Source organism: Crassostrea angulata, chromosome 5 (genome assembly GCF_025612915.1).
Source record: "Crassostrea angulata isolate pt1a10 chromosome 5, ASM2561291v2, whole genome shotgun sequence".
In the NCBI taxonomy this organism is placed as follows: Eukaryota; Metazoa; Mollusca; class Bivalvia; order Ostreida; family Ostreidae; genus Magallana; species Magallana angulata.
The window spans coordinates 52,704,436-52,727,469 of NC_069115.1; the positions used below are offsets into that span (position 1 = coordinate 52,704,436).

General features: G+C 33.4%; 3 protein-coding genes across 3 annotated transcripts; all 3 read left to right on the plus strand.

The window, feature by feature from the left end:
* Nucleotides 1–986: 986 nt before the first annotated feature.
* LOC128185498 (uncharacterized) lies at nt 987–2,511 on the plus strand. Its single transcript, XM_052855082.1, has 2 exons — nt 987–2,032; nt 2,431–2,511. The coding sequence occupies exons 1-2, from the start codon at nt 1,091–1,093 to the stop codon at nt 2,509–2,511; spliced, it is 1,023 nt and encodes a 340-aa protein (XP_052711042.1). The 5' UTR covers nt 987–1,090.
* Nucleotides 2,512–4,414: 1,903 nt separating this feature from the next.
* LOC128185499 (uncharacterized) lies at nt 4,415–5,852 on the plus strand. Its single transcript, XM_052855083.1, has one exon. It carries the CDS (start codon nt 4,415–4,417, stop codon nt 5,390–5,392), a length of 978 nt encoding a protein of 325 aa, XP_052711043.1. The 3' UTR covers nt 5,393–5,852.
* Nucleotides 5,853–5,900: 48 nt separating this feature from the next.
* Nucleotides 5,901–9,912, plus strand: LOC128182795 (uncharacterized). The gene is made up of 3 exons (XM_052851546.1): nt 5,901–5,966; nt 8,050–9,351; nt 9,806–9,912. The coding sequence occupies exons 2-3, from the start codon at nt 8,050–8,052 to the stop codon at nt 9,860–9,862; spliced, it is 1,359 nt and encodes a 452-aa protein (XP_052707506.1). The 5' UTR covers nt 5,901–5,966; the 3' UTR covers nt 9,863–9,912.
* Nucleotides 9,913–23,034: the final 13,122 nt, after the last annotated feature.

Genomic DNA, 23,034 nt, shown 5'->3' on the forward strand with positions numbered 1-23,034 from the left:
CAACGACGAGTTTAGTTTAGATGAAAAATTGGCATTATTGTCATTTTGAATAATTATCTAGATCATAAAAGACTGCTTTAAAAAAAGTGGTGGATTCTGTAAATTCCTTATATTATCCGAGTACTTAATTCCGCAATCCCGCCGTTTTCTATAAAATCGCGATAATATAAAATCACAAACGCGGAACGTTTATCCATATTTTTTATAGTTCTAACCTCTCAGAAAATAATGGCGAGGTTTTGAAATCCGCGAGGAGTGCTTCTCGCGATTATACGCGGATATAAATTCCGTGCGTTTAATTATAGGAACGCGCGAACACGTTAGAACAAGATTTTAGGTTTTTTTTAGTTTATGTTGATATGTTAAAAATTCATTGACAAAAAATTCTACACTGCAAGAACAATGTTGTTTCTTTTTTGTACTCGTTCTAGTTTATTAGGAAGACGGAAATCGCTTCTCAACCGAGAGGGGAGGGGCTGGAGAAGGGGATACATATACATTTTTGTTTATATCAGGCTATTAATATATGAGGATAGATTAAAGAACTTTTATCAAGTAGTAGTAATGCATTATTTGATGTGAAACTGACGGTAAATTTGGAATATATGTACTTCATTAAACTATACTGCTTAGAGATTAGGTATTATTTGATCACTCAAACACATAATTATTTTTTAAAACCACTATATACAAATCCTTTTCTTATATTGGTAGGAAGAGGACATTTAAAAACCAGAAGATGTAAAAGAATGAGTACAGAGGCTTTGATCGATAAAAAACTTGGAGATGTCAACTCTCTCTGTGAATCTTGGGGATTTAACGTTGGGGATATTATCAATTCAATTAGGTTAAATGCACAAGAATTATCAGAAATGGCATTGGGAACTATAGATGTATTATTCGAATCATCAAAGAGTCAGCAATCCTGGAAGGACAAAATGTCATTATTACGGCAGTGCACATTTTAGGAAAAGTTTTGATGCTAGTTGGATCGCCTGTCCACGTCACTGGCGTATCATCTGACGTTGTTCGTTTGGCTGACTGTTTTCTAAATATTTTTTTTAGGGTATGCAATCCAAATATTGAAGCAATGCTAGATCTAGGTGACAGCACGACTGATGGATATGATTATGTTGACTTGGCCGAGCGATTTAAAACACTTAATATATTTCTTAATGAGCAAGAATTGACAGAAAACTTCGATGAACCCGATTTAAGTGACTTTATTGCAAATATTGATATTTATATTGGAATTGACGAGATTGGAATAGTCCAAAATCGTATCAAAGAGATGATGTATGGACCAAGAGATCAATCTCAACCTTATTTGAACTATCTGAAAGTATTTTTGAGAATGTGCACATTCCGTCATGTACTTTTGTTAAGAGTAATGAATTGCCTAATAGCGAGACAATATTCTCTTCGTACAGTAAATACGTTAAGAAACTTCATCGAAAAAGAAAGAGTTGATAACCGTTGTTTTCTGAAGTTTTTCTCTCTGCCGAATCTAGAAAGCACAGAAATTGTAGCTGAATTTGAACCATCAGAGCACACAGAATTGGCAGCATATCTTAGGGAAGTGCGACTGTCTTTTCAGGATTTGAGAGAAATGCTTCACGACCGAATTTTCTTGATCCAATCTTTTGTAAATCCTTTTGTCTTTCTGGCTAGAGAAAATTCAATTTTCAGCAACGCTGTAACATTGACATTTACTAAAAGAGTACTCTCCACTGACAACAACCAATTTAAATTCATTGCTAAAGATAACTCCTTCAATCTTTTCTACATCCAATCCCCAAATTCAGACAAATGCGTGTATATTGAGGGAAACACAATCAAACAGGGACAGGAAGCAATGCACAGGGCTGCTCAGTGGAGAGTTTTACAGGTTTACAGATCAGATGGTGGCGACAAAACAGCGTCTTGTTTCGTTATTTGTGCAAAACAAAGACCAAGTAGATTCGTTTATCTGAAAAAAGACAGAAAATGTCTTGTAAATCATTCTAAACCCAACGATGAGTGCTTATTTGTAGTAAGTATTCATATTTATTTTTGATGTTATTAAAATTTTTATAACAGCATGAATAATATGTCCTATCTAATTCAGTATCTCACTTTATTTTTCCCTTGTTTTAATGTAATAGCCTGTGTTTAACGCAGGCATCTTAATTTTTGTTCAAAGCAGTTCACAACATAGTAACTTTTTAAAGGGTTTGCAAATCTATGCTTGATAAACCAAAGCTGGATTTTTAAACAAATAGTCTATATTACTAAATTTCATTTCTAACAATCAAATGCTTCAAGACAAATTACAAAAATATCACAATCTTAAACGCAACGTCCAGCAGATTGATACCCCAACGTGCTTTTGTGATGCAATGTTAATGAAAAAGCCCATAAATTTATTCTGATTTAAAATATTTTTTTAAGCTGATACCAATTGGAGAATCACCAATATTAGTCTCAAGACCTATGGAAAGGAATCTTATCGATGAATTACAGGTTGGTTAAACGATCTAATACCAATTGTTTAAAAGCCAAATTACTGATGCCTCAAACATGTTACTTTGAAACAAAATATTGGTTTTTTTTTAATTTTCATGTATAAAGGATTTGGAATATCAATTATAAAGACGTTTATAAGATTTCTTCTGTTTCAACTTATCAATTTTATATTATGATATATTTTGCAAACTGCTCTAAATTAAAGTACATTCAAAACACAAATAAATATTATAAAGAAGAAGATATTATTTGTTACAATCGACATTTCTTTAAAAACGAATTGCCAAAAAAAATATATTCAATGCGTTTTGCTTCATTTTTTACTTCTTATAAATAGAAAAACCAAGTAAATAACCAAATTGGAAGCAGTTGTATGCAACATTAGGATAAAGAGTTATAATTTCGACCACAAATTGCACTATTCTGATTACAACGAGAATTCATCTCCGACTTCAATTTCTGGGTATACTTTTCTATCATTGATTTAGCAAGACACTCAATAGAATAAATGAAAAAAGAATACTGCTAAGCAGAGCACCGCCTAGGCAAATGAATATTGCTGGAAGAAATGCATTATTCAAGGAATTAGGAATCATTTTTTAGCATTATAAGGTGACAAAACGATTTTCCGGTAATAAATGTTGACGAGAAAATAATCTTCTCTAAACTTTGGACTAGTTTTACTCTAAGTATTTCGAAAAGCAGGCAGGAAGACACGCAGGCACGCACACACACACAGACAGACATATAGACAGACGTACAGACAGACACACACACACACTCACACACACCCACACACACTCGGCAGCAATGCTTTCTTTCCTTTGCAACAAGTTGCGCGGGGTGATAAGTAAAAGGAAGCAGCGATATTTATGGTCTTCCTATTCCAACGGAAAACCTTATAGTTTTCGTACTGTTTCTTATTATCATTTAATTTTTCCACAAATTTTGTGCACGCGATTCCTCAGAAACTGTCCAGCCGATTAACACCATATTTTCACAGATGATTAGAAGTGATCTGAATTGTTTTTGTGTTTAATATTTTTGCCGTCCGATTTTGTTTTATATGTTTGTTCCGGTACCGATTTATCGCTTATTTTGTAACTTTTACGATCCATTTTGTGCGATAAATTTTCTTGAAATTTTCAGGAGTGATAGAAAAAAAGTTATCTCAAGGATTTTTTCTTCACTTTTTCCAAAGTTCATTTCCTGTCGTCCGTTTCCTGTCCCGCGACAAAAAGTATACAAGAGATCTCACAAATGATAAGGACTTGAGCATTCAGACTTTGTAGGATTATAGACCTATACTTGTAAATGTCTTTAAATCATTTTGTTTTGTTCGTCATAACTTCCAGTTGTCACCGGAAGCACTTACAGATTTTAGTCGCTGTAAGTGATTGAGACACGAACCTTTAATGAATAATAGACAATTGATTGAAGATGTGTTTAACTGGTTTAATTTTGTCAACCGTAACTTCCAGTACTCACCGGAAGGGTTCAAACATTTCATATTTTTAATAATTTTAACAGATTTTCTTGGGTGTTTCATCTAGCATGATAAACAGTGATGTACACTAGGTAAATGTGCAAAAAAAACAGCTTTTAATTTCATTAATCACTTTGGTTGTCCGTTTCCAGTCTCGACACAAAAAACTAAGTTCCACCCGGATCTCAGATTTGGCAGAGATTATCGATATTATATTGTATCATATAGAACACAGTCTGACGGAAGACCTACACGTTACTCGTAACGATATCTAGTTCAATTGAATATTGACAATTCACCACAATTCAAAAAAAAAATTCCAATCGGCTCATTGCTGACATAATCACATACTTTTAGTATGTGATTTGAAATAAAAGAAAATTTATTTAAATTTTTTATCTGATATCCTTTCACTTGTAGGAAATGCCTTCTTTCACACAGATGAAATCACGAAATGTCCAAATCAGGATTACAAACTTTAGAAAGATCAAGGATTTTTTGCAAAAGGAACATGCGATGATTGCAAATGATATTGACCAAATTGAAAAATACATTTCATATGAAGGAATTGAAGAGCTAATTATGTTGAACCCTTTACTGGAAAAAATAGCCAAAACAGTAGATTCAACAAAAGGTGACAACTTTGATGAACATACGATGCATGCATTACAACAGATGATTTCGATATGTTGTCAATATTTTTTGGATGAATTTCCCTTTGGGTCAATTTTAAGACAACTTTTGAGGTTGTGTGGAGTGTTAATAAGTTGCATATGGCACGCACATGGAATTGATAAACTCTTTTGCACTTTTCTTAGTGACAGCGACAAATATTATCAATTAGCTATCCAAAAAGATGTACGCTGTTTACAACGAGTTGCCTTTCTTTTGCACGAAATTGAAAGATGTGAAAATATACAGGAAAAACATATTTCCTACATAATGAACAAAGACAGGTTTTTGGTTGAATTGAGAAGTCTAGCATCGTTACGAGAAACTGCAAAAGCAACCCATCACCCTCAGATGATGGTTACAAGTTTGAAAGTAAGCATACTTCAACTAGCGGTCATGTGGCAAAAGTTTGCTATCACTCTATACCCTGGTCATAGTGATAACTATGCTAAAAAACTAAGGCAGATCATCCAATCGGAAATGACTGAAGACGTATGTTTGATTAATAAGTTTAATGAGAAAAGACAATGCCAGAGATGTACAAAAATCGCTGTAGATATGTGGGTTGTTGATGACTACGTTTCGTGTTTGGGGTGTGATTTACCAAACGACAGGGAAAGACGGACGAGAAGAAACCTAAAAAAGATGTTTCTGGTGGTTGTCCCGTTACTTAAAAGAATATTCCAACGTAGTCCGGAGAGATACACGCAACTCGATAACCCAAATTAAAAGCCAAGAGAGGAAGACGCACTTTTCTCTCTATTCTTCGAATTCTGTTTATTACATGTGTGCCTAGGACAAAATGTTATTACATGTTTACAGTTAGTAAAAGTATACCGACTAGGGTGTATTTTAGATAGGGCTTTTAGTAAAAGTTCAAAGGTTGTTATGGCATCCATTTATCCTCCGGATCCTTTAATATTTCAGAATAGTATACAATAAGTCGTTTAAATTCAAATTTTTGACAATGATAATGATTTATCTACTTTCAAGGCATTTGCTTCATCCGCGTCTGTAGAACAGTCGATATTTCTAGTAACTTCAAATACACAAAATCAAATTGAATCGCAGTGTCGTGTTCTGCAATGTATATCAATCGACTTTCTGTTTTACAGCAGGAAAGCCCTGTTTATCAGTTGACCTTGACCAATGATATTATATACATATATTTTTTCCTTGTCGTCTACGCGGACGTAAATGTCCGGGAAGTTAAGCAATTAAGCGTTCACAAGACTATGTTTATTTCTACTGGGATTGAAGTTTTTACGTTTGTACCGGTTTATAAGAATACCGTCAATGTAAGGTAAACATTAAGATGCATTGTCTTATAAATAAGTATATACCTTTTGGTGTTATTTTAAAGGTACTTGAACCTTTAATTTTTTTTTCAAAAAGCCTTAATAAAATATATCTTCCTTAAAAAGATAATTGTTAAAAGATTCACTACTATACAGTTAAACAGTATAACCTAATGTTATATAACAAGAATATTAATACCAGAATAGTGGTTCTTTTTAATATTTGGTTGATTAAGCCCATTTACATTTACGCCTAGTCTCATTTGTTCCTTTTCATATGCCAAATTTATTTGATTTTTTTTTAATGGCGATTTACTTTGTGCTTTCAAACGCATATCTGAATACATAATAAATTCTTAGCCGTAGAGCATGTGTGTGTGTGCGTGGGTGTGGCTGTGTGCATGCGTGTGTTCAAATTTATTATTTTAATTTTACCAGTTTTTGTCAATGCAATTTTTTTTTTCATATCTTTTGATTTTTTTTTACTGGAAAAAATATAGGGTGTCCGAATTTTTCTTAATTGTTTTCAAGATTAACCTACTCTTTGGAATTGAAGTATAAAAAACATTACATAGCTGTATATTTAGCTGAGGAATGAAAAATCTAAACCGAATTGGATGATACATACATGAACATGGCCTTAATTCTTTTTGTTGCAGCTTAGGGGAAAATGATAACAATGATATTTTTTTAACCAGCGATTTGGTATTTATAGGACGTCATATCTCTCAATTTTGTACTTTAGGTCAAATTTCACTTCAGTTTTCATCACTGTCCAAAATAAGAATTTCAGATAAAAAGACTGATTTGGGAAAAAAAAGGGGGAGAGTGGTAACCCCCTTCTCTCAAATTTCACTTTATACATCATTTATTCATACAGACTTACAACACAATATGTTCCTTGTTTATTAATTAATGTCTTAAGATTTACTACCAATCTGTTGTGGTATAAAAAATGTATGAAATTGAAATGTTAATGTATGCATATTAATTAGCATTTTTAAACCAACGATATCATATCCAAAGTATCTACCCGATGATTAACTCGCCCAACACTTTCCGTCATGGTGTAAAATTATTCTAACGGCATTCCTGGGCACCCCGTTGTCGAAAATAAACCCTCTCCATCAAAGCTAATATTGTTCTATTTTATTCATTAACTTTTTTGTATCAACCAAAAATATCCCACCCAGGGTATAAATATTTCCCCACGATACGCGATGAACCCATTCTACACTTTTCGCCATGACGTTGATTTTTCATTAGTCGAACCGCGTTCTTGGTTATCCCTTTCTGTAAAGTTCTATTCTCTCGCCGACGGTCGCGTTTCGCTAGCTTCTATCTATCAAAACTAAACTCGTGCAATCAAAAAACGAATCGCCTTATTTCATTTATTCAGCATTTATCAAACCTTAACTTCTATATATAGTCCAAGTATTTTTGCTGTTTACGTAATCATTCAATATTATTTCATTGCCAGGATATATTTCAATGCTAACTCCCACTGACTTGGATCCTTCAAGGCGTGTCCACCACCTTACTCGCATTTTTGCTATTTTGAGTTGGTTTTTCGAAAATGATAGTAGGTTATTGATTAATTTTACAATATTACTTCTCAGTTAAAATTCAATAACAGCTTACAGACATCATATAACAGGTATTAAATACCAAAGGTGTAAAGAGTTATTGTGCAGGCGTTTTTTAGTTTATTGGCAAAAAGTCTTAACATATAAGTGTAGATACACATGCGTAATAGTATAAAAGGCTGAGCCCCTACACACTTTGCAATATACCTATTTATGGGTTATATGTAATCATTAATTCTAATGAAATAATTAGATTTATTTCATGGTTAAGTCGGTAATTGTCTTACAGTTTATACATTTATGAGTAGTACAAAAATACCGAACCCGAAGTCGGTTTCTTAATACGACGCGCCGTACTGTATCTTTAAAGCAATTCCTCGTTGTTTAATTTCTCTTTTCATGAAATGTTTACTTACACATGTAGTTATAACTTTTCTCTTGCATGCTTTAAATCGAGACTTATGTAATTAGTTCAGTAGAATATATATTTTGTTCTCACTAGATGGATGTGCCACATACTTCTTCGAGAGCAAAAATTGAGAATATTCATTCTTTTTGTAAATCCTTTGGTTATGACACAAATGATATCATCCAAAATATCATTGCAAATATTAGTGAACTAACTGACAAAGATATTGTTCTCATCGATGCACTATGGAACTCAAGAGATGGATTCCAGAAAAAAAGTGGAAAATGCTCCATAATTGAAGCTATAAGGGTGTTAGGATGTGTTTCATCTGCAAATATCATTTATTCAAGGGCTGGTTTAACGCCAAAAGTTATGTTTTTGGTGGTTTACTTTTTCAAGGTCATGTTTCGCATCGTTGATCTGAAAGAATTACTGGATCCAAAATGTACATTAGGAAATTTCACTGTCCATGAATTTTCCGGATTGGCCGAAAAAATTACAAAAACTGAAATCTTAATTGATGCGGTAGAAATAAAAGAAAACGTCGATGAACCTTCATTGCACAGTTTAATTTCAAATTTTGACATACACATTGGAGTAGACCAAATAGGGAATCTAAAAAGTCGCATCACAAGCATGATCCCTAAAGGAGAGGATATGAAAACATGTCTCCATCTGTTGACATTGTTTATTAGATTATCCACCTTACGACATGCTCTCTTATTCAGATTGAAAACTTGTGTTGAGGCAAATAACTATAGTCCAAGCACAAGTGGTACATTGAAAACATATATCGAAAAAGAGAGAGCAGATAACAAAGAATTTTTGAGATTGTTTTCACTCCCAAGTCTTGAAGACATCTACGTTTTAGCAGTATTTGACCCAGCCGAACATACGGAACTCACAACATATCTCGAGGAAATGCATCTTCCACTACAAAATTTACAAAAGGTGTTGGATGGAAAAAATTTTCTTATCCAGCCATTTAAGAATACGTCAATCCTACTTGGAAGAAACTTCCCGTCTTATGGGGCCGCAAGAGCCATGAAAAGTTCAACAGATGTTGATAATGTTCGAATCCAATTTGAATTCGAGGCTGTTAAAGAATCCTTCAATCTTTTTTACATTAAGTCCCCAGATCTAAAAGAATACCTCTACATGACTAGCAAACTTTATTGTGATTATTCTAAAAGATACAAAGATCAAACTGGTGCCCAGTGGCGGATAATTCAAGTAAAGGATGAAAAGGGAAGGGAAGATGACCCATCTTTGTTTGTTTTATGTACAAGAAAACGACCTTGTAATTTTCTGTACATTGAGAACGCCTGGCTAGTTGATTTTGGAAGGGGTTTAGAGGACAGCAGTAAACCACCTGGGACAGAGTGTTTATTCCAAGTAAGAATGTTGATTCTACTTTTAATCAAAGAAAAAATTATATTCCTTCAAGAAAATTTAAGATAAAGAATCAATTAATTTGCAAATTAACACGACACAATTATTTTTGCAGCGAGATAGTCAGGGCTTCTCTATACAGTTGAAATGTTTGTGTTAATAATTTAAACGTGAAAGTTAATTGGGAATTAATGCATAATCATTAAATCATTTTCTTATCAATTATTTTGTTACTTCTTTTACCTTTGAAAAGGATAGTAACAATTTCCAATTTAACTACATTTTTCTTTTCATATGATGAAACGGAAAATTGCAGACTTGTATTTAAAAAAAGACAAAAGACATATGCATGTTTGATATATATTCTTTACAATCAAGTATATGTGATCAGCAATGTTGAATAAACACAAATTATCATATTTATTACCTAAAACTTGCTTTTGATAATTTATTACAGTTGATGTCTCCTGGAAACCCTCCTATTAGCATTCCTTTCCCAAGTCCTAGACATTAAACAGAATCTTTAAAAGGAGGATGCTGAAAAGGTATGCTAATAACTAATATTGATAATAATGAAATAATAATGAGACACTTTTTGTTCATTTTGAATCTCGTGTTTGCTTGATTGGTAAAACAAAAAACGTACGTGTCGCTAATATCAATGATTTTATCTTATTATATTTCAGATTTCAGGATATGAAATAAATCTACTACATCAATTTAACTATTCCCTTGTGAATGTTGTCTAGTTGCGTGACTGTATTCTTCATTAAGATATATCTAATTAAATATCCAAACTTGTTTTAAGGCTCTTTTAGAGGTCTAGCAAATTAGCAGAATTGGATTTATTAAAGTGTCGATAATCGTTTCCCTATTTTTATTTTAAAATTATTTTTTTAAATCATTTATTAACTATTTATTAGCTGTCAGAACATATGTCAAAACTCAAAGACATGTACACAAAATTAGCCATAAAGTGTAAATACTTTAATTCGTGCTATAAGCAATTCAATGAATTTGTAGAACATAGTAGTTCGTAAGTGGGTAACTGTACTCCTTTTTTTCGCTAACGTATTTCAAATATGATTTTTAACAACTTATGAATTCAATTTTACCCCTTTGCAATGCTCATTAGACTGCACTACTGCTTAAAATTCATTGTTTTCAGTTTTACAATGGCTTTTTTTTTATATACATGTACATTATGTACTTGTTGTTGTTTTTTGTGTTTTTTAAAGATAATATTTTTGAAAACTACAAACTGATTTCATATGTAAATATATGCATACTAGTGTCTGTACAGTGCTCTGAGAAATTGTGTGTGCGTAGGATTTCGAACAGAAAACTCAATTCTATATTAACCTTCGATTTACTTGTACAGGGAAGTTGTAAAGCAGAAATCTAGATTCTTTACAGCCAACTTATTTACCTTTGAAACTACTTTGAAATAAACAAAACTTTGAAAACCAACCATCTCTTGATTTCTAGAAAAAAAGTGTGTTAAAATCATCTGTTTGAATTAAAAAGATTCATCTTTTCTGAAAGCAGAAAAATATGACTTTGGTGATAAATACTATATAAATAAAAAAATGATTTATCTATCATTGTAAAGAATTAAAATGTTTAAAATTGCTTCCTTCTTGACAATTTTATCAATCCAGACAATTTCTATTATCATAGATATTAAATTAAGAAATGAAATATGTTTACATTGATCGGCATAAATGTTAGATATATGTTTGATCAAGTCTCCTTAGCTAAAACGATTGATCAGTATAAGCCGATTAGAAAAAGAACATACATTTTTCAAGGAAGTGATATTTGCAAGTAAGTAAGTGAGCGATTTGTTATAGTGGCATGTGTTATAAAAAATTACATAAATGTTATACAAAATTAATTATGAAACACCCGCTCCTTTGGGCATATATGTCACTGCAAATACTATTAAAACATACCGGTATATGCACATATTACGCATTGCGTTTTGTATACAATAATGAATGTCTGTAAAGGTAAGCTTCAACACTAAAATGGTTGTCTTGAAAAACTTGACAAAAGGAGAATGGTACAGTTTGACTAAAACATTACTAATGTTGGATTGTCTCCAATATTATTAAATAATGCGGTTCTAAGACAATTTAATAAGAAATATTTTATTTTATAAAAAAAAATTGCATATGATTTCATCGATAGGCTCCCCTTTATACTGTCCTATGTCAATTTTAATAGAAGTATCCTACATTTGAATTGTGTAATAATAGATCTTTGAGATTTTGAAATGATTATTTCAAGGTAATTTTTGGTTTTAAATTAAATTTGTTTTAATACTTTTGTACGATTGCAATTTCGGTAGTTCTATTAAGTAAACTTTCCAAACCATTCATTTACATTGGTAAGAAATAACTTGTTTTCAAATTTAGCAGCATCACATAGAAAAAATTATCATAAATAATTAATTATGCAAAAAAAATCATAGATTTATATAGTGATTCAATGCGTGATGTCCATCTAGATATACCAGTCTGATTTAGGTCCCAGAAGAAAAAAAAAATTGGTTATCCGACCGTCCTCCATTGTCAGAAATCGATTCCATAACTCGTGTCTGTGGTGAGAACATTTCAATCCAAATTTCTGGTGTAGCGCTGTAGAGGTGTAAATCTTTGAACGCAAAAGTGGAAAGGAAGGACTCGTTTCTGTACCATTTCAATAAAATGTTGGTTTTGGAGGCCATGCACTTCATTACAATAGTCCAAATCAGGTGCTACACAGCAAATGGAGATTTTTAACTATCCATTTAAGGTTTAGAGGGGTAACGCTAGCGCTATGGCGATACGTACATCGATAAAATTGATCATGAGGGCCCACGATACGCGTATTGTATCATCACATGTGTATCATGATATACAGTATGAGTAATTTTCATTGACTTTCTAGAATAATTACATAGTTAGCTGCAGGACTGTAGCTCCCGGTCTGAAAAAATTCGGATGGACGACCTGGGAGCTACAGTGCCCCCCATAGTAAACATCTGCAATTTACGGCGCACAAAAAATTGCGCTAGTTTTTGACTTATTAACCTTATTTTCACAGAAATTCTGTAAAAATAATTAGTACCACTAATTTCTTCAGCCAATTTACTACTGATATCGTCACTTTACTTGCCTCAGACTTTCTCTTAAAAATGATAACCGACCTCAGAAAATGAAATATGTTAATTTACGTCGAGATCGAGAGTCGCCATTTTTAAATGTAAACAAACTTGCACCACTTTAATTTACAGGGCTGCTGATGGTGTTTAAAAGAATATCAGAGGCAAGTGAAGTGACGATATCTGTAGTAAAAATTCCGATGAATTTTTTGGGATCAAATATTTGTACAGAATATGATCGTAAATGAGATTAATCGGTCCAAAACTAGCGCATTTTTTTGTGCGCAGTAAATTGCAGTTTTTTACTATGGGAGGCACTGTTGCACCCAGGTCGTCCATCCGAATTTTTTCAGACCGGGAGCTACAGTCCTGCAGCTATAACATAGAATACATAACTTGAAGAAATTAAGAAATTTCAATTAAAGTTAGTGGTATTTGTACATTTTGTTCTAATCAATTGAATTTCAAATATTCCATATAATTTCAGGTTTAACCAGATATCAAGTACAGAAATATATCTTTGTAATGTCTTCTTTTGTTAGCATGACCCTCGCGGCAGGTCTGTGGCTCTTCATGGAAATTCGGGTTGACTTGCCGTAGAGCTACAGTTCCTTTCTGGTAAAACAAAATTGCAATTAACGATACACGAAAAATTGAGCAACTTTTAGACTGATTAATCCTTCTGTCACAGATTCTGTGAAAATACCCATAATCTCATTTAATAGTTAGACAAGTTACCGCTAATGTCATAACTTTTCTTGCGAGAAAACTACTTTAAAAATGTTATTTTATTATCAAAATATACAGTCTGATATAATAGTCTGTCCTCCATTATTATACTTTTTCCTATTTCCATTGTATATATTGTATATTTATGCTTAATTTTTACTATTTATCTACTACTTATCTATTGATTTATAAATTGTATCTCTGAATTTTAAACTGTATAAAATGATTGACCTCTTGTACTTTTTCATGGTTTGAGCGAATAAACTGAATTGAATTGAATTGAACTTGCCTCATAAATTCTCTTAAGTACGCTAAGTGAAGAATAATAAATCACGTGCAGATTGAAAGTCATCATGTTTACATGAAAAGAAACGACATTACTTAAGGAATGAATTCAATGGCTATATACTCACATGGGTTTGAACAGTTTACGCTTTATAAAACACAAAACTGTAGGGCAACAGACCTGCAGCTAACCCGAGTCCAGTTTATTTCTTAAAGCAGTTTGGTCCAATTTTCTAATTATATAAACATTTGAACACGTTATTAAACGATGGGTATGATAAGTATGTGTATAATAATAGACGTTGCAGTTGTTTTCCCTGTTAATTTCTAAGCCATATTGCAATGAGAAATGACGAACAAAATGTTCTTACGAAACAATTTTGATATAAAGGTTATTTAGTTATGGACGACGTCGAGGCGGGTATGATTGTCTTTAGGCTCTAATAAAATATAAAGGTCTAATGTTTTGGCAAATCAAACATAAATCTGTGTAAAAAAAATTCTTTAATATTTTTGAAATTTGTTTTGTTTATAGTCGATGCAACGTATGCGTGTTGAATAAACCAAATCATTCGGGGGTCGAAACCAAACGTTATCCTTTTCTAAACATCCCTATGATGCATTTGGTTTGTCGGGAGGTTTTGTTATGGTGTTTTGTGTTAACATAAAGAACATGTCCTTCGCCTGTTCAATGAGTTACCTGTAGTTGTTGCATACCTTTCTAAATAATTAGACAGCTACAAATAATTTGGGTAAACGCACTGACGCATGCTCACAAATACACAATAGACACACATACTGTTTTCTCAAATTAGACGGAAGTGGGTGAATTCCAATGGCTCATATTGTCTCTCTTTAAACTAAACTGTGTCTGGGCAAATTCATGATAGGGCGAAGCTGTAAAAAAAAAAGTAACTTCAGGCGGATTGAAACGTTAAACGTTTTTGACGTAGTTTTTCCGTAACATAGGCTACAATGTACATTATTAATCAATGCGATATACGTAATTTTTTTATAAAAACTGTATGAAAGTGCGTTACATTCAACATTAAATTTTATTTTAAAAAAAAATATATATCAACAATAGTTCTTATAAAACAAAATTGACCATGATTGATGACAATATACAAAAAGCTGAGGTTTTACGTATCTTATACTTAAAAAGTTCGCGACGATGTAGATCTTGCGAACCTCGCGAATTATTTTCACATGTGAATAAAAGTAGGTTTACAGAACATGTTGATTAAACCTGTGGGTTTCTCTCGATTATAACAAATATCCATACTTGTGACATTGATAAGGTCATTACCAATAAAGAAACGACAATGAAGGAAAGAAAAAAATGTTAAAAGCTACAACATAAATGCAAAATGTTCATGATATAAAATTGTGTACTGCACGTTTCTCGAATTTAAATGGAAACTAAGAGTTTAATTTGAATTATATAGATATAATAATATCCTGTATGTGTTTCCAAATTTCTGTGTCAGTTGTTGCTTCGATCCATAGATTACGTGCGTCCTGCTGGGTCTGCTGACGGTTTCTGTATCGGCCTCCGACTACTGTCAGGAACACGCCCCCGCGGGAGCCGTCAATGGCTGCAGTGTCCCCCTCCTACACTTCCAATACGAGCCCCAGTTCACGCCCTCCTGTAATAAACACGACATCTGCTACCATTGTGTGAGTACGTTGTAATAATGTTGTTGTGTTCCAAGATAACGAAATCAGTTATAGTACCACGTGAGTTGAGCTACTTTGGTGAAAGTAAACAAAGAATATCACTGATATATTTGATATCACTGAGATGGCTGATTTGGGACATCATATCAAATCAGTATTGTTGTTATCATTGTCTGTGCATGTATATTGGTAAATATCTTTGTAGAAAATCAGTTTAGAAAATGTTACTTAGTTAATTGAACAGTTGTACCTTTCAACGTAATTTTTAGGTCACCTATTTAATGTGTTATCATTAAGTGAGTGTATGTCAAGGCGTAAGACCTCACGTAACAGACTTGATAACTGTTATCACGTTCGTTACTAACATATAAACAGTTCATCAACAAGTCCGAACTTCAGCAAAAAAAGAAGTGTTCAGTTATAGCAGTAAAAATATTGAAATATCTCATTTGCATATTTACTATACTAGACTTTGAATCATTCTTAAAACAATAATCAACCAGTTTGTTGTTGAATCGTTGTTATGTAAAGTTATTTAACAATGATGGAAAACAAGAAGGCGTGAAAGAGAGCTTAAATTACTGTGTCACATACTAACGTTTGCTACATGTCCCCACACTACTTGTTCGTGAAGCCGTCTAGGTGTTACATACACGATGTACTTTCAATTAGATCCTAGATATTAGATGTAATACCTTTACCCTTAGGGAAATTAAATTCCTGAAAGATTTTTTTTAAACCCCATAGGATTATTAAGATATCATGCAGGAAATATGCTCTTCCCATGGAAATTATTATTTTTTTTATAGGAAATTAAATTTTTAAAGAATATATTTCACTTTTCATGCAAGACACACTAGTTCTTAATTCAAAATTGGTTATAAACTTTTTTATAAAATATTTCTATAAAATGCCACCTTGACACTGACATACGTAAGACTCATATATGTAAAAACCCAGCGCTTTGTTTTTTTTTATTTCATGGAAAGATATATTATTGAGCCAATTGTTACAAAAAATTCTGTACGTTTCTCTGCTTCGTGTGTACAGTTTGAATTCCAATATTTTCAAAGCAACTTTGCTTCTATATCGTATTTTTGTTCAAAATACACATTGGGATACAACTCCTTCTTTTTACTTATTACTATTTGGCGCTTTTCTTCAGAGCTGATTTTCAGATTTTTTTAATCCAAATAAATTTACCCTTAAGAAAAGATTATATTTATAAATTCTATTTTTTTTTTAAACACAAGAATTTGTGATGTCTTTGAGGGTGATAGTTCCAGAACGACGAGTCGAAGCAGAGATACACGTAGCTTATTTTTGACTGGCAGTCGGTTTCAGGAACCTAGTTCGCAGTTCGATATTCGTTATTCAAAATTTAAAAGTGAACTGCATTCTTGAACGCAGTTCACAATTTATTATTCATGTTTGTTCGCTAGAGTAAAACAGCCTTAGCTTCCGGTTTCTATCACTTTTCAAAAGCAGGTGTATCTGGGCAGATACAATATTAACAAGCATTCTGAGAGTATTGCATATGCAATACACGTCCCCTAACGGTTTGTAGAAATTTGTTATGCAGAATATCATTCTTACCGTCTTCTATACCCCGAATCAACAGACCAACCCGATAACAAACCCGATTGTAATTATACAAAAAACCCTTTCGAATAAATTAACAACACAATGCTTGAAACTATTTAGAGAACTTATTTGTTTTGTTAGAAACAATTTAAGAAATGGTCCAAGTAATGGACAACTGCCTTATCTCGAGAAATGTGTTCATTAACTGAGTTACCTTCTGGAAAGGATAGATCATGGATTATTTTAAATTCTCCCTGTAATGTTTTTGGAACAAGCCCCAATGGAGAGCATATAGAAGTTATCAAAAGGTTTAGAAGTAAAAGGACCAGGAATGCGATTGAGACCTAATTCTTTGTCTAACTATTTCCTGACCACCATCGGACTCTTTCTTACCGATGAATGATTGTTCTTAGCAGAATCTGACTGAAATTTAGAGCACCCAAACCTAAATCCAAATTTGAAACCATCAACCAGAAATGTTACCAAACTTTTGTCATAACCTTGCAATTCCTGAAGCAAAAAATCATGCTTTATTGTTGTTGGAACTGAAAATCTTGGAGTTTACCTTGTTTCTATCTGAGTTGTCCCGGTTGCAGTTGATTTTGGGGTGCTGGCCATTGCATAGCTGGCACATGTGCTTGAAATTGCATGGGGAGTTTTTGCACTTTTTACCATTGTTGTAGCTAAAGCAAAAGAGTCGTGGTGATCTTGCACTATACTGGGTGTATGACGAGGGACGAAAGGAATGAGTGAGAGTGAAAGCTTTGACCATGTACTCTGTGATGGGGACTTGCTAAGGTACCTTATGTGACTGACGCAGCTTACGGAAGTTCTCGTCATAATATCTCCAGGCATTGTCACCATTGGAGCTCCCGATTTCCCTAACTGTGAAGCAGTATTTAAGCAGATTGGCAAATTCTTGGGGCAACTTTTCTGTGTATATGGACATGAATATCAGAAAGGCTGAAGTCCATTGATGTAAGGACATAATTGACTGTTTGAAGGGCTGAGATTTGAATTGAATTATTCTCTATTTTGATTGACAAATCTTCTTGTTTGAAATTTGGCAGCAAACATTTGCGATCAATGAATTGCTCATTCCAAATTTTGTTTTTGACACGGACCGGAACAGTTGACCCAAGAGGTATGCCATCTGCAACTGTGAGTGGAACAGGATAAGGCGAGTAAGTGTTAGAACCTATATCTGCCACCGACTCACCTGAAAATAGCTCTTGAAGGTTGTTGAGTAGATAAGTATTATTCAAATCAATAGAACTATTGCTACTTGATGAAGCCTGCAGTTGTGTATCAGCAATAGGGGGGTTGCTTGTAGACGGCATTGCTTGCTGTTGTTGTCTGAGGATGCCAACTGGTCATAGTCGATGATTGGGTTGCTGGCACTGCTTACTGGATGTGTGGTTGGATTCAAATCTGCATTGATTTGGCTGACAGGTTGTATGGACATACTCGGATCTGCAATGGTCTGACTAACAATTGTAGAAGCATGACGAGCGGGTCTCTTTGATGTCTTTGCCGGTGGAGTGGGTTTAGGAGCTGAGGATTTTCTTTCCTTTGGTGGCATTATGTTATACAATAAGTGCATAGATGGTGTAGATGGTGTATTGACAAGACAATAAGCAACCCAGAATTTTATTATACATAGAGTGCAAGGTGCAAGGAGCCCAACTCTCATAATTAATATGGACTTGCCAAATTTTAACCAGCCATTGTCAGTAATATTTAACACGAAAATTATTAGTTCAACAAGACATGGCAGGTAATATTGGCTCAATAATTATACCCGCACTTTCTAAAGAAAGTTCGGGTATATTGTTGTTACCCTGTTCCGTCCGTCCGTCCGTCCGTCCGTCTGTCACGTTTTACTTTCTCAAACTGCTCCTTCATCTTATAAACCAGCAAACTGAACTCTTGGAGTTTGATTTGGGGTATCATGTTGTTTTGTTAAAAGGTTTCAAAAATTCTTTGTTAGTCCTGGGGGTCAAATAATTGGTAAAAAATGATGTTTTTTCACAAAAAACCTTCTTCCTCGAACTCCTCCTACATTTTCAACAGTAGACAAATCATCTTTTGGAATATGTTTTAGGGTATCCTATAAATGCGTAATAAAGTTTCGGAATTTTCAATTTTGTCCTGGGGGTCATTTCATGGCTAAAAAATGACGTTTTTTTTACAAAAAAAAAAAACCCTGGTTTCAAAATCGTCATTTTTTTGGGCAGTAGCCAAATGATCTTCTAGAATATGACTGGGGGTGTCATATTGAGGCGTGATCAGGTTCCAGAATTTTTTTTTTATTAAGGGGATCAGTGGGCAACAAAAAATGACGTTTTTTGGCAAAAAAAAATATGGTTCCCAGAACTCCTCTTACAACTTTTGGAGCAGATACGTTATCTCTTGGGATATAATTGGGGCTCTCCTATAGATGTGCAATAAGGTTTTAAAAATTTAAATATCATCCAGGGAGTCAAATAGTAGCAGAAAATTGACGTTTATCACTAAAAAAAAACATTGATCCAAGAGCTCCTCTTATGATTTAATGGATAGACAATCATATCCTGGGATACGATAGGGACTGTTCTATAGATGTGCAGTAAGGTTTTAAAAATTTAAATTTCATCCAGGGAGTCAAAAAGTAGCAGAAAATTGATGTTTATCACTTCAAAAAAACATAGATCCTAGAACTCCTTTTATGATTTAATGGATAGACACATCATATCTTGGGATATGATAGGAACTGTTCCATAGATGTGCATTACGGTTTTGAAAAATTAAATTTAACCCTGAGGCCCACTACCTACCGGTACATACCTTTTGATGCCCTTTAAGGATCAAGAATATATATTATTAAGGGGTGGGGATCTCAACAGTTTTCGAGATATTCGTGCACTTCCTGTTCAAGGGGGGTCATGACCACCAACGGGGCCCATGACCTACATACCGTTTGATGCCCCTTGACACAAGGAACAAGAATATATATGGTTTAAGGGTGGGGATCTCAACTGTTTTGAAGATATTAAGGGACTTGCTGTTTGAGGGGTCAGGACCACCCACAGGGCCCATGACCTACATAGCATTTGATGCCTCTTGACATCAGAAACATGAATATATAAGGTTTAGGGGTCGTGATTATAACAGTTTCTGAGATATATGGTAGTTTCAAATTCCTTGGGGGTGGGGATGAACCCAGGGGTCAGATCTAATTAACCCTATATATTGCCAGTAACATCCAATATATGATTATGAAAAACCTATAATATTATCTTTGTCCGTTTTCAAGTTACCATTTACAATAGAGTCTACGATTCTTCCTACAAGGTTCAATGTTAGACCCCACACCCTTTTGACACCCCCCTCCCCTCTCCCCCGAAAAGTGATTGTCTAACCCAAAATGAGAAAAATCAAACCAGGGTGCACAACTAGTTATGCAGGCCTATCATATCCTAGAGTTTTGTACAATTCTGTTCAGCCATCTCTGAGAAACAAGTTCAGAGCAGGAAAGAAGAAAAAGAAGATGAAGAGTAATATAATACATGTATTAAGAACCGTACAAAAACAATAAGTCTCCAAATTTCATTCTGGAGACTTAATAATAAAGATTAAATATAGATAGGATCATCAAACAACAATAATTTAAAGATAATTGACAATTTCTGATTCTAACGGGGTCAGGATGACCCCTTAGGGTCATGACTTACATGCCATAATGATCTGTTGCGCCTGCATGACCTAAAGAGGAATAATATCTTTGGATTAAGGTGGGGATCTCAATGGTTTTTATGATATTTAATAATTTCAGGAAGAGCACTTTGGATCATGACCTACATACCATCTTAAATGCCTTGAACAAAGAAACAATAATATAATATGTACATGATATATGATTCAATTTAAGAACCCGGCCAGATATAGATCAATCATCTGTTTTGTAATACTTCCTAGTATGTATATATACTTGTACATGTATTAGTTTGTGTTTTGTTCTATACTATTCATGTTCATGACTGTAGTACGGCTTCGTCTTATTATAAATTACATTAAAAAATTGTCAAATATATGACTTGGAACCCCCACTCCCAAACAAACTCAAATATAAACTGTTCTCCCCCCCCTTCCTTGTCGAATGATCTATTAAAATCAAAATATAATTTGGGTGTCTAAAAACTTCTATAACTGGTAAAAAATGTTATTATTAAAAAAAATTATATTTCACCTTGCATAAGTGACAAATGATCTATTGAGATATCATATGATCAGAGGTCATATTTCTACCTTATAATACTATAAGTAGTATTCATTGACAAGTTAAAATTAATAACAATAAATGATTCAAATTATAAATGTTTATACTCCACATTCACCCCCCCCCCCATATCTAACCTGGTTATAAAGATTAAGTCTTCTTAATACATTAATTCTTACATGTGTACAGTAGCAAATATTTAATCATTTCTTGATTGCTTTTTCTCTCGTGATTCACATTAACATTTTGGAAATTGCTTAATTCAATTTTTAAGATTCATAAACAAAATGTTATATGCATCACTTCCATGAGTATTCGCCTATTTGGGGCAATTGTAAAGTCTCCTAAACAAAGCAGTGACATCATTAGGCTAGGAATTACCCACATGGATCAAACACTACTGTATAACATATGAATTAAGATAAGATATATTATTATTTCTAGTTCTAAAATGTCAGGGTGTCTCCAAGGGGGCATAATTAATCTATATACAATTCTACGCACAATGACACAAAGAGCAAAAATAAATTATATGGTTTAGGGATGAGGATCTCAGAAGTTAACAAAATATACAGTGTATCATATCATTTCCTATTTCATAAAGGCGGGGGGGGGGGGGGTGAAAGACAACACCTGGGGGTCATTAATGTACTTTACACCATTTGATGCATCATAATGACATTAGAAGATATTTGTATTTTCCTGTTTCGTGGGGTCAGCTAGAACAGTCCCATAAGGTCATGACCTACATTGTATTTGATGCATTATAATACATTAAGAAAGAAATACTCCTTCTTTCCTATTATGACTCATATAAAAATGATAAGTGTCTACACCTACTTACATGTAATACACAAATTTAATAAGAAATTGTTTATACAGGGCCACTCTATAGTGCATGCAGTCTGACAAATGAACAAAATAACTTTTGCAACTAAAATGACAGAAACTTTACAAATGCGATAGGATAGGTAACGATGATAAGCTTATTTAAATATTAAAAGATGATGATACAGTATGCTGTCAAAGGAAGATCACATTTAGAATGTGAAAGTAGAACTGATGCATGCTGGCATCTCATTATATTGTGCTACTGCTACTAGTCTACATGTATTATGCTTACCTATATTGGTCAGCATCATAATGATAATCCAATTAAAACACAATAATGAATTCCTTTAGCTGATCTTAACTAATATATTAATCCTCTTCTGCATACGGAAAACACAGACATGTATGTATGGATGTTGCTAAAACGCGGCACGGAAAACGGAACGGAAAGCGGAACGGAATGGAAAATATCATCACGTTTATCGCTTAAAAAAGGTATAGACTGGCCAAAAAAAATTTACTTTGTATCTTTTATTTATATCTAATGAATGATTATCAACATGTTGTTATCTTATTAATATTCATATGAATGTCTATCAATTATAGCATTGTATTCATTCGGCTTTAGTTGAGTACGAAACGGAAAAATCAAATGTATATATACGAATTGTGAAACATTATCATGATTAAACGAGCAAATTAGCTATAACTGTTTACTTATATTTCTTAAATGGTATTGCTGGCATATCAGCGTAACGTACGCAGTTAGTGAAAGCGTTTTATACGTGTTTTGAGTATTTTTATACTTCAAATACGATGTACATGTATATACTTACATCAAAATTGAATTTTCGGTGTTCTAGACGATCTTTTATCATACAGACGATACAGTATCATTGAGATGGGAGAAAAAAAACCGTAGGACTGACGACATTAAAAATTAAAATACAGTAAACATTAAAATACCCGGTAATTTGTGAAACTAGTAATTTGTGAAACTAGTATTTTTAGCAATGCAATTCTGTTTACGTTTGCATTACTAAGCAGTTGTTTATTCCAGCAGCTATATACATATGATCCGAATAGAGAGCTCTAGACGTTGCCTGGTTTGATTTTCCGATTATATATTTGGCCTATAGTCTGTCGATCCCAAAATATTCCTGCAGCACAT

Excerpts from the sequence above, each read along its gene's own strand:
- LOC128185499 (XM_052855083.1), top strand. The coding sequence starts at position 4,415 with ATGCCTTCTTTCACACAGATGAAATCACGAAATGTCCAAATCAGGATT.
- LOC128185498 (XM_052855082.1), top strand. The coding sequence starts at position 1,091 with ATGCTAGATCTAGGTGACAGCACGACTGATGGATATGATTATGTTGAC. Across the intron at positions 2,033-2,430 it reads ACGATGAGTGCTTATTTGTA|CTGATACCAATTGGAGAATC; the intron begins GTAAGTATTCAT and ends TATTTTTTTAAG.
- LOC128182795 (XM_052851546.1), top strand. The coding sequence starts at position 8,050 with ATGGATGTGCCACATACTTCTTCGAGAGCAAAAATTGAGAATATTCAT. Across the intron at positions 9,352-9,805 it reads GGACAGAGTGTTTATTCCAA|TTGATGTCTCCTGGAAACCC; the intron begins GTAAGAATGTTG and ends AATTTATTACAG.